Raw genomic sequence first — 15,398 nt, 5'->3', positions numbered from 1 at the left:
TTCCGGAATACAACTTCAAGTTGTATTCGAAATTTTTATGGACAAACGCTGAAAAGTGAAAAAAAATTCCGGAATAAAGTGAATAATTCTTATGGCCAAACGCCTACTCAATTTTTCACCATCCAAATCTTACAAAATCAGTTTCTAACCACGATTTGAGCTCCAAACTAACAATAAATTTATGTTTATCAACTATCTATAGGACTCACAATTTGTAGAAGGAAGAAGTCGCTGCTTGTCTACATACTAGATGCAAAGCCTTGTGCCAGCACGGGCCCAATAATTTATATTAAGATTGGTTTTAAGCATGTTATAATATTTATGTGGTTGCAGCTTAAAATATTCATGAACTTTAGATTGCCAAATAAGATGAAACACTCACCTAGCAAAAAAAAAAAAGGCAACAAAAAAATGGCCTTCATCTTAAATTACAGGGAAGTCCTCAATGCAAAAATATGTTTAAATATTATTGATAAAGGTAAACAGTTTCTTTGTCAAATCATAAATCCTAAAGTTACTTGTACAAACAGCAACATCATGGAAAAAAGCAGAGTAGTACATTAAAATGACCAAAGTACCCTTGCCAGAAGAAGGCATGTCAACGGACAGCTGCCTGCTTCTAGCAGCTTATATATAGTAGTAAAATAAAACAAGGTAGAATTTGCAGCGAAAAAAAAAAAAAAGAGGAGGAAAAAGGAGAAAATGAATTAACAATTATGTTTCTTAGTGCCTTGTTAATGAGTAAAAAGGTATTTTAAATTATAAAAAAATGAGTTGAGTCAGTAAAATCTAAAAAATATGAACTCATTTTGATTATAAGCTTGGGCAAAGAAATATATGGAGTAAAAATTTCTTTTTATTTATATTTTATATTATCAAGTAGTAGGAAGGTATTTATTATATATTTACACAGTATCAACTAAAGCAAATTATACCTTCTAATAAGCACAATTATGAAAATATAAACGATGTAAGTAAGATTAGGGCCTGTTTGGCCAAGTTGTTGAAATCAACTTATTTTCAAAAGTATTTCTTATCAAAAATACTTTTTGAAAAAGTTCTTCGGAAGGTAAAAGTTGGTATTTAGCTAAATTAGAACAATATTCATGTTTGATCAATGATTCAAAAAGTAATTTTAAGTTCAAAATTATGAAAAAAAAGTTACCACTAATTAATTTAGGCAAAGATAAATTTTTAGTATGGGTAATTGTGCCCTAAAAAATTTAAAATACTTATTTTCTCGAGACGTTATTTTTTTTTAAACTTTTGTCACTATTCAAAAACACTTATTTCCAAAAGTTTACCCTAACACCTTCATTGTTTAAGATCAATATTTTTTTTTTTGAAATATAAGTATTTTTGTTCTTTCAGAAGTTTGGATAGACTAACTAACTTTTCTTATTTTTTAGAATCACGCTATATGAATCTACTTATAAAATAGACTAAGTAGGCGTCTAGCCATGAAAATCAAATATTTTTCACTTTATTTGAAATTTTAAAGTCGGAGTTAAAGATGGAGTTGTGTTTGGTTATAATTTTTGCAAAGGATATTTGATTGTTGAATGTGTTGAAAGTAAAAAAAAAAAAAAAAAAATTAGGTGCGGGCAAACATTAATTTCCAAATAAAGTGAAATAATTTTTCGATAAAAGGTGTAAAATTCTTATGGCCAAAAAGGTCATAACAACTATAAAAAGAAGCAACATGACACGCGCCCTTGGTCATAGGCGCTCTCCAATTTCACGTAACATAAGCTACATCTCTCTCTTTTTCAATTCCATTGTTCCCATTTTCTTTTCAAAATTGAAACACCAATTCCTAGTAATTTTTCCTTCTTCTTTTCTTATAGATCTCAGAATATAAATTCATAAAAAATCTCATATCCCTTTTTTTCCCCCTTTTGGTTTAAAAAAAATGGCTTCAATTTCTTCAAGTCCTAGAAGTGTAATGTATGTACATTTATACATTTATAAAAGCAATGTATGTACTCTGTATAGTAGTGTATAATATTATATAAAAATGTATCAATGTTTTATAAAAGTGCATAAATGTCGTTAGCTACAATGTCGAACTTTTTATGCTATTTTTAATTGCAACTTTTATTGAAAACCAGTCCAAATATCCAGCAAACGACTTCAAATTTTGTAGGCAACCTCTTTAGACTATTTGCAACAAGTCTATATAATATCACTCTAAATTTCTATCAAATATCAAATTCGAAATTCAAATCTATTTCTTTAAATCTGCTCACCAATAATGGATTACCTTTCTAATATGATTTTCACCATCCAAATCTTACAAAATCAGTTTCTAACCACGATTTTAGCTCCAAATCTAACAATAAATTCATGTTTATCAACTAACTATCAATAGGACTCACAATTTGTAGAAGGAAGAAGTCGCTGCTTGTCTACATACTAGATGCAAAGCCTCGTGCCAGCTGGGCCCAATAATTTATATTAAGATTGGTTTTAAGCATGCTATAATATTTATGTGGTTGTAGATGAAAATATTCATGAACTTAGATTGCCAAATAAGATTAAACAGTCACCTAGCAGAAAAAGGCAACAAAAAGATGGACTTCATCTTAAATTACAGGGAAGTCCTTGATGCAAAAATCAGTTTAAATATTATTAAAAAAGGTAAAATGTTTCTTTGTCAAATCATAAGTCCTAAAGTTACTTGTACAAACAGCAACAACATTGGAAAAAGCAGAGTAGTACATTAAATGACTAAAGTACCCTTTCTATAAGCAGGCATATCAGCGGACAGCTGCCTGCTTCTAGCAGCTTATATATATAGTAGTAAAGTAAAACAAGGTAGAATGTGCAGCGAAAAAAAAAAAAGGAGGAAAAAAGAGAAAATGAATTAACAATTATGTTTCTTAGGGCTCGTTTGGTATGTTGGATAAGCAAAAATAATCCTGGGATAAAAATTTAGTGTCGCCTTATCCCACGTTTGGTTGAAATAAAAACTCGGGATAACTAATCTCGGGATTAGTTATCCCAGGATTATAGTGTTTTTTTATTCCACATTGAGGGTGGAATAACAATCTCGGTATTATAATATTTTTTTATCCTATATTGAGGGTGGAATAACAATCCCGAAATTAGTTATCCCGGAATAATTTATTTTCTAACCAAACGAGCCCTTAGTGCCTTGTTAATGAGTGAAAAGGTATTTTAAGTTATAAACAAAATGAGTTGAGTCTGTAAAATCTGAAAAATATGAACTCATTTTGATTATAAGCTTGGGCAAAGAAATATATAGAGTAAAAATTTCTTTTTATTTTTATTTTATATTATCAAGTAGTAGGAAGGTATTTATTATATATTTACAAAGTATCAACTAAAACAAATTATACCTTCTAATAAGCACAATTATGAAAATATAAACAATATAAGTAAGATTAGGGCATGTTTGGCCAAGTTTTTGAAATCAACTTATTTTCAAAAGTATTTCTTATCAAAATTACTTTTTGAAAAAGTACTTCGAAAGGTAAAAGTTGGTATTTAGCTAAATTATAACAATATTCATGTTTGATCAATGTTTCAAAAAGTAATTTTAAGTTCGAAATTATGAAAAAAAGTTATCACTAATTAATTTAGGCAAAGATAAATTTTTAGTATGGGTAATTGTGACCTAAAGATAAATTTTTAGTATGGGTAATTGTGACCTAAAAAAATTTAAAATACTTATTTTCTCGAGACGTTATTTTTTTTAAACTTTTGTCACTAGTCAAAAATACTTATTTCCAAAAGTTTAACCTAACACCTTCATTGTAAGATCAATATTTATTTTTTTGAAATATAAGTATTTTTGTTCTTTCAGAAGTTTGGACAGACTAACTAACTTTTCTTATTTTTTTAGAATCAGGCTATATGAATCGACTTATAAAATAGACTAAGTAGGCATCTGGCCATGAAAATCAAATATTTTTCACTTTATTTAAAATTTTAAAGTTGGAGTTAAAGATGGAGTTGTGTTTAGTTACAATTGTTGCAAAGGATATTTGATTGTTTGAATGTGTTAAAAATAAAAAAAATAAATTTAAATACCGACAAACGTTGATTTTCAAATAAAGTGAAATAGTTTTTCGATAAAAAATGAAAAATTCTTATGACCAAAAAAGGTCCTAACAATTATAAAAAGAAGCAACATGACACGCGCCCTTGGTCATAGGCGCTCTCCAATTTCACGTTGACATAAGCTACATCTCTCTCTTTCTCAATTTCGTTTTTCCCTTTTTTCTTTTTCAAAATTAAATAACACAAATTCCCTGTAATTTTTCCTTCTTCTTTTCTTTAGATCTCAGAATATAAATTCATAAAAAAATCTCATTTCCTTTTTCTTTTTTTCCTTTCCCCTTGGTGTAAAAAAAAAAAAAAAATGGCGTCAATTTCTTCAAGTCCTAGAAGTGTAGAAGAGATCTATAAAGATTATAGTTCTCGTCGTGCTGGAATAGTTCGTGCTTTAACTTATGGTATATCTTAATTTATTTTCATGCACACTTTAACCCTTCTTCCTTTTGTTTTTTTAACCTTTTTTACCCTTGGTTTGTAATTCTTGATTTTCTTGATTAATTGAGTGTTAATTTGTTTTTTTTTTTTTGTGTTTTTTCAGATGTGGATGAATTTTATAATCTTTGTGATCCAGGTAATTTTTTAGTTTAATTTACTTTGTGGGTTTGTTGTAGATCGTGGATTTATTGCTCTTTGTTGCAGTTAAACAAGTTAACATTTTTGGTAGTTTTAGCTTTGGATGTGAAAAAAGTGATATGATTAATGTGAATATTTGATGCTAAATCAATGAGCTTTCTTAGTCTACAAATTGGGTTATTTCTGCAACTTCTACTGTTTGAAATATCTCAGTTTTTTTTTTTTTTTTTAAATTATAAATTGGCTGCATGTGCTTGACTGACCAGACACTATTGGCAAGTAAAAAAAAGCAAGATAATTGGTTCTCTTGGAAAAATCATATTTTTAGGGCCCGTTTGGCCATGGATAATTTTCACTTTTCTGGAATTTTACACTGGAATCATGTTTGGACATAGAATTGTTATAATAGTCTGGAATTCGAAAAACTTCAAATACCTATTTTCACATTTTAACTCCAAATCACTCACAAAAACGCAACATTTTTTGAAGTTGTATTCATGTCCAAACACAACTCCAGTTTCCAAATACCATTTTTATTAACTTTTTTCCAAATACTACTTTTTTCAAATTTCACATTTTTATGTCCAAACGCGTCGCCCACTGACGTTCTCCAAAGTTTCTCAGGAAAATTGGTTCTATTAGACAAAACATGTTTTTCAGAACATTCTTAACAAGGAGAATTCGAACAAAATGGAAACTTTGTATAAAGAAAATTTTAACTAGACCTGTTGTGACTTGTCTTGACTTTTTTGTTTTTATGTTTTTTTTTTTTTCTTTTTCTTTTTCTTAAAATGTGTTAAACTACTTGGGTGTAGAGAAGGAAAATTTGTGTCTGTATGGACATCCAAATGAAACTTGGGAAGTGAACCTTCCTGCGGAGGAAGTTCCACCTGAGCTGCCAGAGCCAGCACTTGGGATAAATTTTGCGAGGGATGGAATGAATCGTAGAGATTGGCTTTCCCTTGTTGCTGTTCACAGTGATTGTTGGTTGCTTTCTGTGTCTTTCTACTTTGGATCTCGTCTTAACCGAAATGAAAGGTACTCTTTTGTTTGTTATTACCCCCTCTTTCCCAATTTATGTGAACCGGTTTGATTGGGCACGGAGTTTAAGAAATGATGGAAGACTTTTGAAACCGGTGGTCTAAAATAAGCTATAGATATTTTTGTGGCTATAAATCAGCTCATTAAGGGTATAATAGATATTTTAAGGTCAAAATTTTACTAAATATAGAAAGGTGTCAATACTGTTTGAGACTGCCTAAAAAGGAAAGAGTGTCACATAAAGTGGGACGGAGGGACTTATTTAAGATAAAGCAGCATATATAGAATGGGAAGCACTATAAGAAAATGTGGGATCTCTCTCCACTGTTTCTCTTGTGTAGCTCATTGATATTTTCAGAACTCTAAATAGAGTCAATGCTGAGTTCTTTTTCACTATAGTCACCTTTCTCTCCCTTCCTGTACGCGGTTCCTGCTATGATTTTAGTGTTTCATGAGAAAAGGGGATAACTTCCTCTTTGTATGTAAAGTTGCTAATTGGCTATAATTTGAACTTTCTAGTTGTTGGGCAAGGCAATTTCAATGTCCCAAATAAGCCATTCTAAGCGTTGGAGTCACTAATTATCTTGAATTTGTTCCACTTCTCTGGCTTCATTGATAGAAATCGACAAAGAACATCTTGTACATCTCATCAAACACTTTTTCCTTCTTGGATAACTAAATTTAAGGAAAATGGTAGGACGAAGATGGCTTTATTTTTTGTTACAACTTCATAGATAAATCTCGTGAGAGAAAAGTAGTTTTCTGCAGTCAATGTGTCTTAATTGTCTAATGGAGGTGAAGCTTCAAGAAAGAGAAGTTGTTATCAATATCAAAATGAAGAAGCTAGCACACCAAACCAAGATCAACACAATGTCCCAATGGGGTTGCATGATTGCATCTCACAATTAGTCTAGATTTCTGTGGAATACAGAAAAGCAGAACTTGTCCGGGGATTCTATAGTATTTGATATTGGCTCTTAATAGGGAAAATGAATTTGCAGGGTGGATCCTTAATTCTTGTAGCTGATATTATTGGAATACATACATTTGGGAACACACAAAATGAGTTATTTGAACTATATTTAATCAAGAAACAATATTGTTGCTGTTTTCACCTTACAGTAAATGTATGTGCTGGAGTACCATCTAATTCTGCCTATGTTGTGATGTGTGTTGGAAGGGCCTGATCATAGCATTTCTTGGCATTTATAGTGCATTTGCTATGAGGAAAATTTGCACGGGGGAGGCCTGGTTAATCTCTTTTCAGTTATAGATGGAATGTTGAATAGCTCTGGATTGTTAAGACTGTCATTAAATGGTAACCGTTTTTGGTTTAAGCAAATAATGCTCTGTGGTATAAGAGACACATACAAGTTTCTTCAAGATTCCTCAAAGCGACAGATGTTACTTTAGAATGAATAGCCACTTTCAGGGATGACAAATATATAGAAAAGAAAGAAGACTATTTGTAAGAGGTCCTTTTCTGAACATGTGTTTCTGTTAGTAATTTAAAATTTCAATTTCAAAATTTAAATAAAATTAAAACCTGTTCAGAAATAAAACCGAAAATAAATAGTCTTTATTTGAAGGTCCGACTTGGCTCGCGCCCAAGCCCAAGCCCAAAGTCTAAGTCTTTTAAAATACACACACACACATATTCAAGTATTATGTATATATTACACGTACAAGTATACTTGGCATAGGTTGTGATAGTGAGACTACGATGTGTGTAGCTCACAAGAAGATTCATAATGGAAAACAAGACATATAAGCTTAAGACATGTTGTGTGTGTGTATATATATATATATACACACACACCCCCACCCACACACACACACCCATACATACATATTCAAGTATTATGTATATATTACACGTACAAGGATACTTGGCATAGGTTGTGATAGTGAGGCTACGATGTGTGTAGCTCACTATAAGATTCATAATGGAAAACAAGACATATAAGCTTAAGACATGCTTATACAAGTGGAATTATAGTTATAGTGTATGTGAGATCTAGCAAGAACTTGGCTGATCCACTTATGAAAGCATTAAAAAGAGATGCAGTACAAATACATCGTGAAGGAATGACGCTTAAACTAAACACAAGTAATGGGAACCTAACTTTGAGTTGTATACACTCTAACAATACAAGTTCAACGAGTAATAGCAAGTTAGTTCGTGTTGTTAAAGCACTGATCTCCAGTAGAGAATCTAATTCCAGTGTACTGTATACTGTTATATAATAGTGTTATCAAAAGCGAAAAGCGCAAAAAAGCTCTAAGGTCCTTTGGGGCTTTAAGCGCAAAGTGGTAATAAAGGGTGGGCTTTAATGAAAATGGAGAAAAAATACAAATATGTATCTCTAGTCCAAAATTAATAATCATAAGCTTGAATAAAAAATATGTGGACAAAGAAACTGAACAAAAATTACAATAAAATGAAATATCTATTGTTTAATGTCGCATCTTCATGATTACGCTCATCGGCAAGGAAAATTATGCCTTAGAGCCCTGATAACGGCATTGAAGCGCCCCTAAAGCTAGGCGAAGCGCTCACCATGTTTTGCGCCTCGCTTCAGGACTTAAGCGCACCTTTGACAACACTGTTATATAAAGAGTTACAAAGTTGTTAAATGCCTGTTCTAACAGGGGTATACAATGACAAACTTCAAAGTGCAAATTGTTACGAGGAGAGGTTGATTTAATCCTTAATGGAATTAGTAAGTGTCTGAAGTAACTGGTACACAATGTCTAGTTCTACCTATATGAATATTGAAGTGGTGCCCCTTCAGACAAGATCTAGAGGGTTTGTCTTGTAAATATTCATGAAATCAGGATTAGTAGCACATGGGCGTCAAAGTGCTAAAATAAGTTATGGTTTGCTTAGACGCTTTAATAATGTCACATGTGTGAGACTTTTGGTTTTACATAAAGGATTCATAATTGTGCTTCAAATCTTAGGATACCATCAAGGTCGTATTACTTTAAAGTATTTATAATAATATAAAGTTCAAATCTACCTAAGATCTTTTTTTATATGCAGGATATTATGTATGACGGTACAAACTAGTGGGAGATTGTTGAATAGTTTGTAACAGTTGGTGGAAAATAGAAAGTTCCACATCAGTGGAGACTTGAGTATTTGAGGGTATAAAGTATATAGCCCACCAGGTGTACTTAAATAAGTAAATCTCACCGATCCGCCCAAGTCCAAGTCTATGATACACACACACACACACACACACACACACACACACACACTTGGACTTGGGCCGGTCGGATCGGACCTTCAAATAAAGACTATTTACTTTCAATTCTATTTCTGTAACAGATTTGAATTTTATTTAAATTTTGAATTATTAACTGAAAAACCCGTACAGAAAAAGACACCTCTTACGAATAGTCTTCTTTCAAAGTGGCTATTCATTCTGCTGTAACATTTTTGGCTTTGAGGAACAATAAACAACAACATACACAGTGTAATCCCACAAGTGGGATCTGGGGAGGGTAGGATGTACACATTCCTTATCCCTATAGAATTGTCTGTCTCCTCTATAGAATATACATGCAATAATTCCTCAAGGACAGTGAATTTATTTACGCCTCAGTTTTCTTCTTCCGCTTCTGTTCTCCTATTTTCTAACGGTTATAACATTTTTCTTGATTACATGTAACTCAATGTTCATGTACCACCCTTTCAAAGTTGGTTATACGAGTTCTGAAGTCCATTTTTTGCAACTCTCCATCTATTAAATACACAGATTTACTGCATAACGCTTCTTTATGTGTTCTATTTACCTTCTGCGAGTACCATAGATTCACAGACTTAAGCCATGATTTGAAGTAATTAAATCTTTTTATCTTCTTAGATATGTCTTCAAGTATTGAATTTCATTGGGAAACTATTTATGTTGTGAATGTGTGGTGTGGTGTAATGTATTTCCAGTTTATTTTTTTGTTTCCAAGACATTTATCTATTCTTCAATGGCTTGCCCCTGGATTTCTCAAGTGTTGACCATTCTATTAAAGTTGTATATTGCTTCTGTGGATGTTAGACATGTGAAGTGGAGGAACCTTTACAGTTATGCAACTTAAACATGCAAAAGCTTCGGAGTCTGCCCTTTGCGGCTGTCTACTTCCTCTCCTTTGGTCTAGGGTCTATAGACTTAACTAGCCGCCACATTACCTTTATTTAGATGTTGGAAATACATTATGTTTTCTGGTTTGATATTTCGTCTGGTTCCACTTTCTTTAGGGGACAGCCGCTGTGGTGCTAATAACAAACCTTAAGATACTTTGCTCTTCCGCATCTCTAGTAATAATGAACATGCATTTGCAGATTGAAAAAAAGGGCAGCCCGGTGCACGAATCATCAGGCGTTCACGCAGGGTCTGGGTAGGGGTTGCACCCAAGGGGGTGTGATAGAGATAAAAAGAATGTTGAGGATGTTATCACATGTTTGTCAAGACGCTCTCTTCTATAGTTTACTCTTCTTGGAAGGAAAACGTTGCAAATTGGTCCATCCCTTGTTTTTTATTTTAGTATTTTTCTGATCCATCTGTTCTCGGGCATTACATTAGATTCAAAATTCAGTGGCAGCACTTTTTTTATTTTGGGTATAACCATCTGGTATCCAAAACTCACTGGCCCAACTAATCCAGATTCACGCCACGTAAGGCCCAGATAAGGAGGAAGTGCTCCCTACTAGGGGCAACGTTTATTACTCCCTCCGTTTCAATTTGTTTGTTTTAGTTTGACTTGGCACGGAGTTTAAGAAAGTAAAAGACTCTTGAATCTTGTGATCTTAAACTAAAAATATGTATAACGTACCAAAATGCCCTTTAATCTCGTAGTCTTAAACAAGTAATGTGGGATGTTGAAATTAAATTTTCCAAATTAGGAAAGAGGCATTCTTTTTTAAATAGACTAAAAAGGGAAGGATGACGAACAAATTGAATCAGAGGGAGTACTTTTTTATCCACCTCTTTCACCAATTCATTATCTTTTTCTATGGTGGATGTATGGAAGCTTGTAAGAGGCGAAAAGAATCACAGTATAGTGTCACTTTACTGGCAATTTGTGAACAACCTTCTGGTTTGGTTCTTTATAACTTTTGCCTGGGAAGTCTCCACTTTGTGGTGTAACATTCCTGCGAGAAAGTCCTTGTTATCCTGACTTCCCATACTTACTGTACAGGAAGCGTCTATTCAGCTTAATCAATGATGTGCCCACTGTCTTTGAAGTTATGACAGAAAGAAAGCCAATTAAAGATAAGCCCAGTGCAGATAGTGGGAGCAGATCACGTGGTAGTAGCATAAAGGTAGGGAAAACATCCAAGCAATTATGTTATCTTCCCTTTAGTTTGTTGTTCAGTAACACCATGATACTCTTATCGAGTTTCTTTAGCTTCTCCTCAGTATGTCATGATCTACTATTTATGTGTTTGCTCTCTCTTTCCGTCATTGCTAAATGACAATTTTCCCCGGGTGTGTGCAGAGATCTAGTGATGGTCAGGCCAAAGCACCCCAAAGCACCCCAAAGGTGGCAGATGAAAGTTACGAGGAGGATGAAGAAGAACACGGGGAAACACTCTGTGGAAGCTGTGGTGGGAATTACAGTGCTGATGAATTTTGGATTGGTTGCGACATTTGTGAGAAGTGGTACCATGGCAAATGTGTTAAGATAACACCTGCTAAAGCTGAGAGTATAAAGCAATACAAATGCCCATCTTGTACCTTGAAGCGGCCCAGACAGTAGGGGGAGAGCGAGCGGGGTCATAAATCTTTTTCTGGCATTAACAGAGTAGTACAGCAATATTACCCTTGTAATGGACATGCTAGCTATTGTAATTTTTCTTTACCTATATATGCTCAAAAAGGGGATGAAGTTTCTCTTCTTTCCTTAATCCATCTCCAGATATTTAACACAATCCCAATATATAGAAGGTCTGTTGATTTACTCTACTTTCTTTGTCATGTTGAATGCTTCACAGTTATTTGTCAAAGAATTACATAGTTTGTGTACTTTATTTTGATGGTTCCATAGTAATGCAATTGCATTATGTTGACTGTATGCGTTTACAGGTATAACTTCCAAAGAAAGACCTGATTACTTCGATAACTCGTCCGTTAATATTTTATTTTATTAATGTTGTGCTATTTGGATTTAGCCAACAGTATGAACCAAAACATGAAAATAGAGAATAAAAGCTGGCTTGTAGCTACTTATTGTATGCCTTATTTTGTCTTGTACACCCAAAATTTAAGGCAAGTTTCAGACAATTCCAAAAGAGAAGCGACAATTTCCGCTACTATTATTAGCTCCTTATTGCTTATGAGTTTTAGTTCTCTTCACCAAATGATTATAAAAACCAAGTTGTGTATAAGAAGTTGGGACTCTTTTTCACTTGGTTTGTTCCGAAAATTTATCGGCATGCTACCTACCCCATTTCCATAGGATCCATCAACTTATTAACACTACCTTGGCAACAGCTTTACTTAAAGTCTTCTTTCTTTGTCTATAAAGTTTGGCATAGTTCTCTGCAATGCCTGGGAAATTCAGAGAGCTGCCAAGTTCCGATATGGGTTCGAATCGTTCAGATTGTTCATCAAAGGAGAGGCTGAAATGGACTCAAGAACTTCATGATCTGTTTGAGAAGGCAGTTAGTCAGCTTGGAGGTCCAGGAAGTAAGTGATCATTATTGAAGTATGTCATCAGCTTATCTAAAAGCTTTAACAGTCAAAGAGAGCTCAACTTTATTTATTTAATTACGTTTTGGACATCGTCCCTCACGTGTAGGCCTGATTGTTTTTCATAGGCCAAGAACGTGAAAATTCTTTTTGATAATGAGTAACAATGAGATTCACTTTTCTTTAGTTAAAGGCCCTTTAGTTAATTATGTCTTTGACATGCTCACGTGCGGGCCTAATTCGTTTTCATGGCCAAACATGTCGAGATTCTTTTTGATAATAGGTGGAAATGAGGCTCCGCTCGCTATTACTCTACTTATTTATGTCATAAAAACGCCGTCTCACGTGAAAATTCTTTATGTATTCAACAATTGCCCCATTGAATTTGAAACGCTTTTTACCATATAATTACCCTCACCCCCTTTTCTCATTTTCTTCAAAAACTATATTCGCTTGCTGCAGGAGCAACACCAAAAGGAATTTTGAAGCTTATGGGTATTCCTGGTCTCACAATTTTCCATGTGAAAAGCCACCTGCAGGTTTTCTTCTATCCCTTGTGATGATTTCTTTCATTTGTGTGTATCATTTCTACATTTGGTGTGTTAACATCTCTCTTTCTTATATTCCTTGTGATGGTATATATCTTTCATTTGTGTAGCATTTGTTATATTCTAAGTTACTATTTGATGTAGGTTCAAAACTTAATATTTATGTACTAGTACTATCTTCCAGAGTTTATTCACATATATGTGTATATCATATGCTGATAATGATGGGTTCAATTGGACTCGGTCCCAGCACTTTAGGGTCCGTCTTTGAGTTCATGATGGTGATCAAGGCCGGAGCTAGAGTTCTAGCTATCGGATTTGGTAGTACCTATAGAGCTTTGGCCGAAATTCAAAATCCGTGTTAGGAAATTCACTTAATATGGTATAAATAACCCAATAAACTGTATTTTCTAGAATCCAGAACTCATAAACTCATGATTCTAGATCCGCCTCTATCGGCAGGGGCGGATCTAGAAGCCCGATTTTGAGTTCACGTAAACCCAATAAGTTTTACCCATAGCTTGTATAAATATTAAGATATCTATTAGACATTTATAAATATTTTGATTGTGAACTCAATTATTATTGTATTATTAACTTGAGATCGTTGTAGAAACTCATAAATTTCAAATCCTGAATCCGCCTCTGTGGTAATCATATAGGGTCTTACATTTTGGTCTTTTCTCTGTTTCGCTAACTTGATGCCTGAAATGCAACTTTGTACTTCCAATCTGCAACGAGATTTTTGTTTTCATTTGAGACCAAGTCATGTATATATGCATTAAAAAGGTCAAGTACTTGCCTTGTATTTATTCATTCCTTATTTTTCTCTCGATTTGCAACAGAAATATCGTATGTCAAAATTTATACGCGAAGATCCTGTTAGTAAGTCAATCTTTTTTCTTTTACTTTTTTTTTTTTTGAAAAAAATTTCCATTGGTTCTATGCAAGTTATATTACTAACACATACTACTAAGTTCTATTTCTTTCGTCTTGCTTTTCATTTTCTAACATATAGTTGGCAAGTTCGAAAGGAGAAGCATATCAGAAATTTTACCAAACTTCAGTGCAACAGCGTGAGTTACTACTTCATTCCTTATGATCAGCTATACCAACTATATATATACAGAAACAACGTGAAAAATTACATTTACACGGTATTTTAACATGTGATAGTTGGTAGTCTGCCGTATATTCCAAGTCACCAGTCCAACTAACCATGAACAATACCTGTAATTATCTTTTAAGTAATCAGGTAAAAATTATTTTACTCTATCAATCTATATAGGGGCGCTCAGCTTAATGAAGCATTGCAAATGCATATGGATGCACACAATCGATTAAGCGATCATAATGAGGTAAACTAATTAACCTTATAATAAGCCTATAATGATTTTCATCCATGTTTAGCAAGTTATTAAGATCATATGTTTTTGTTTTAAAGGTTCAAAGGAACTTGAAGATGAAACTTGAAGCACAAGGAAGATTTCTAGACCGAATAATGGAAGAACAAAAAGCCCGCGCCTCAGGTTCTAGGCTAAGCTGCAAGTCCTATTCATATTCACCCATGTCATTACCATCTCTATGTGAGGAATCTGAATCAAACGTTAAAGAACTCGAGGTTGAATATGATTCTGAGGTTGATATATCTGTCGATCCTGGTTGTCAAGCACGAAAAAGGACTCGATTCGAGGAAGAATATGCATTAGATCATCGATACAATAGTAATAGTACTAGTCTTACATATTCACCAGAAGAATTACAATGGAGTACTCTTGCAACTTACCAGTCACCACATTTGTATGCTTTATATGATTCTCTTATTTAATCAACTTGGTGAAAGATGTTGAACATAAAGGGTTAATATATTTAAGTGAAAAAGAAGTGTGTTAGGACAAATATTAGTATTTACTGTAAAATAAAACCACATATTTGCGTGATACGTTATGTAATCTTGATTATTAAGTTCTTAGAATATTAATCATCCGGAAGGAATATGGTTCTTACCTCATGCCAATTTAATGACGAATTATGTTACCAGCATGTTCACTTTTTTTTTTTTTTTAAGGTGCCTTCAGGATTCTCGTTCATTTCTTGGGGGTTTGTTAAGTTGCAATTCCTCATTCCTATTATTGATTTTAGATTTGCAGCTAGACACAACAGGGGGTGAACATGTTTTGATTGAGTTCAAGTGATCGATTGAAGTTTCATAGATTAAGTAAGGAGGGGGCCAGGATGTTAAAACCGAACAAGTAGAGGCGCCAATCAGGCTATTATGTCTTAAAGGTTTATTTGTTGATTGCTTCAAAGGTTGATGCAGCTAATTAATTGCTTCAATGATATCGAATAATGATCAATTGAAACACAGTGAAATCCTTCCTATTTTTGATAACTAGGTCATAATGCTAAAAAGATTATGGTAAAGTTAAAATAGAGTCCAAACTATTTTCCTTATTTATTA

The 15,398-nt window shown here is 33.3% G+C and overlaps 2 protein-coding genes across 2 annotated transcripts; both read left to right on the top strand.

The window, feature by feature from the left end:
• Positions 1-1,799: 1,799 nt before the first annotated feature.
• LOC132056975 (PHD finger protein ALFIN-LIKE 1-like) lies at positions 1,800-11,663 on the top strand. The gene is made up of 6 exons (XM_059449380.1): positions 1,800-1,945; positions 4,421-4,481; positions 4,622-4,654; positions 5,472-5,694; positions 10,897-11,020; positions 11,197-11,663. The coding sequence occupies exons 1-6, from the start codon at positions 1,913-1,915 to the stop codon at positions 11,455-11,457; spliced, it is 735 nt and encodes a 244-aa protein (XP_059305363.1). The 5' UTR covers positions 1,800-1,912; the 3' UTR covers positions 11,458-11,663.
• A 128-nt stretch (positions 11,664-11,791) lies between these two features.
• On the top strand, positions 11,792-15,344 carry LOC132056974 (myb family transcription factor PHL7-like). Its single transcript, XM_059449379.1, has 6 exons — positions 11,792-12,386; positions 12,852-12,928; positions 13,783-13,822; positions 13,956-14,013; positions 14,226-14,295; positions 14,382-15,344. Exons 1-6 carry the CDS (start codon positions 12,245-12,247, stop codon positions 14,763-14,765), a joined length of 771 nt encoding a protein of 256 aa, XP_059305362.1. The 5' UTR covers positions 11,792-12,244; the 3' UTR covers positions 14,766-15,344.
• Positions 15,345-15,398: the final 54 nt, after the last annotated feature.

This window comes from Lycium ferocissimum, chromosome 5 (genome assembly GCF_029784015.1).
Source record: "Lycium ferocissimum isolate CSIRO_LF1 chromosome 5, AGI_CSIRO_Lferr_CH_V1, whole genome shotgun sequence".
NCBI lineage: Eukaryota > Viridiplantae > Streptophyta > Magnoliopsida > Solanales > Solanaceae > Lycium > Lycium ferocissimum.
The sequence above is the reverse complement of the archived record's forward strand: the minus strand, read 5'-3'. Positions and strand labels throughout refer to the sequence as shown.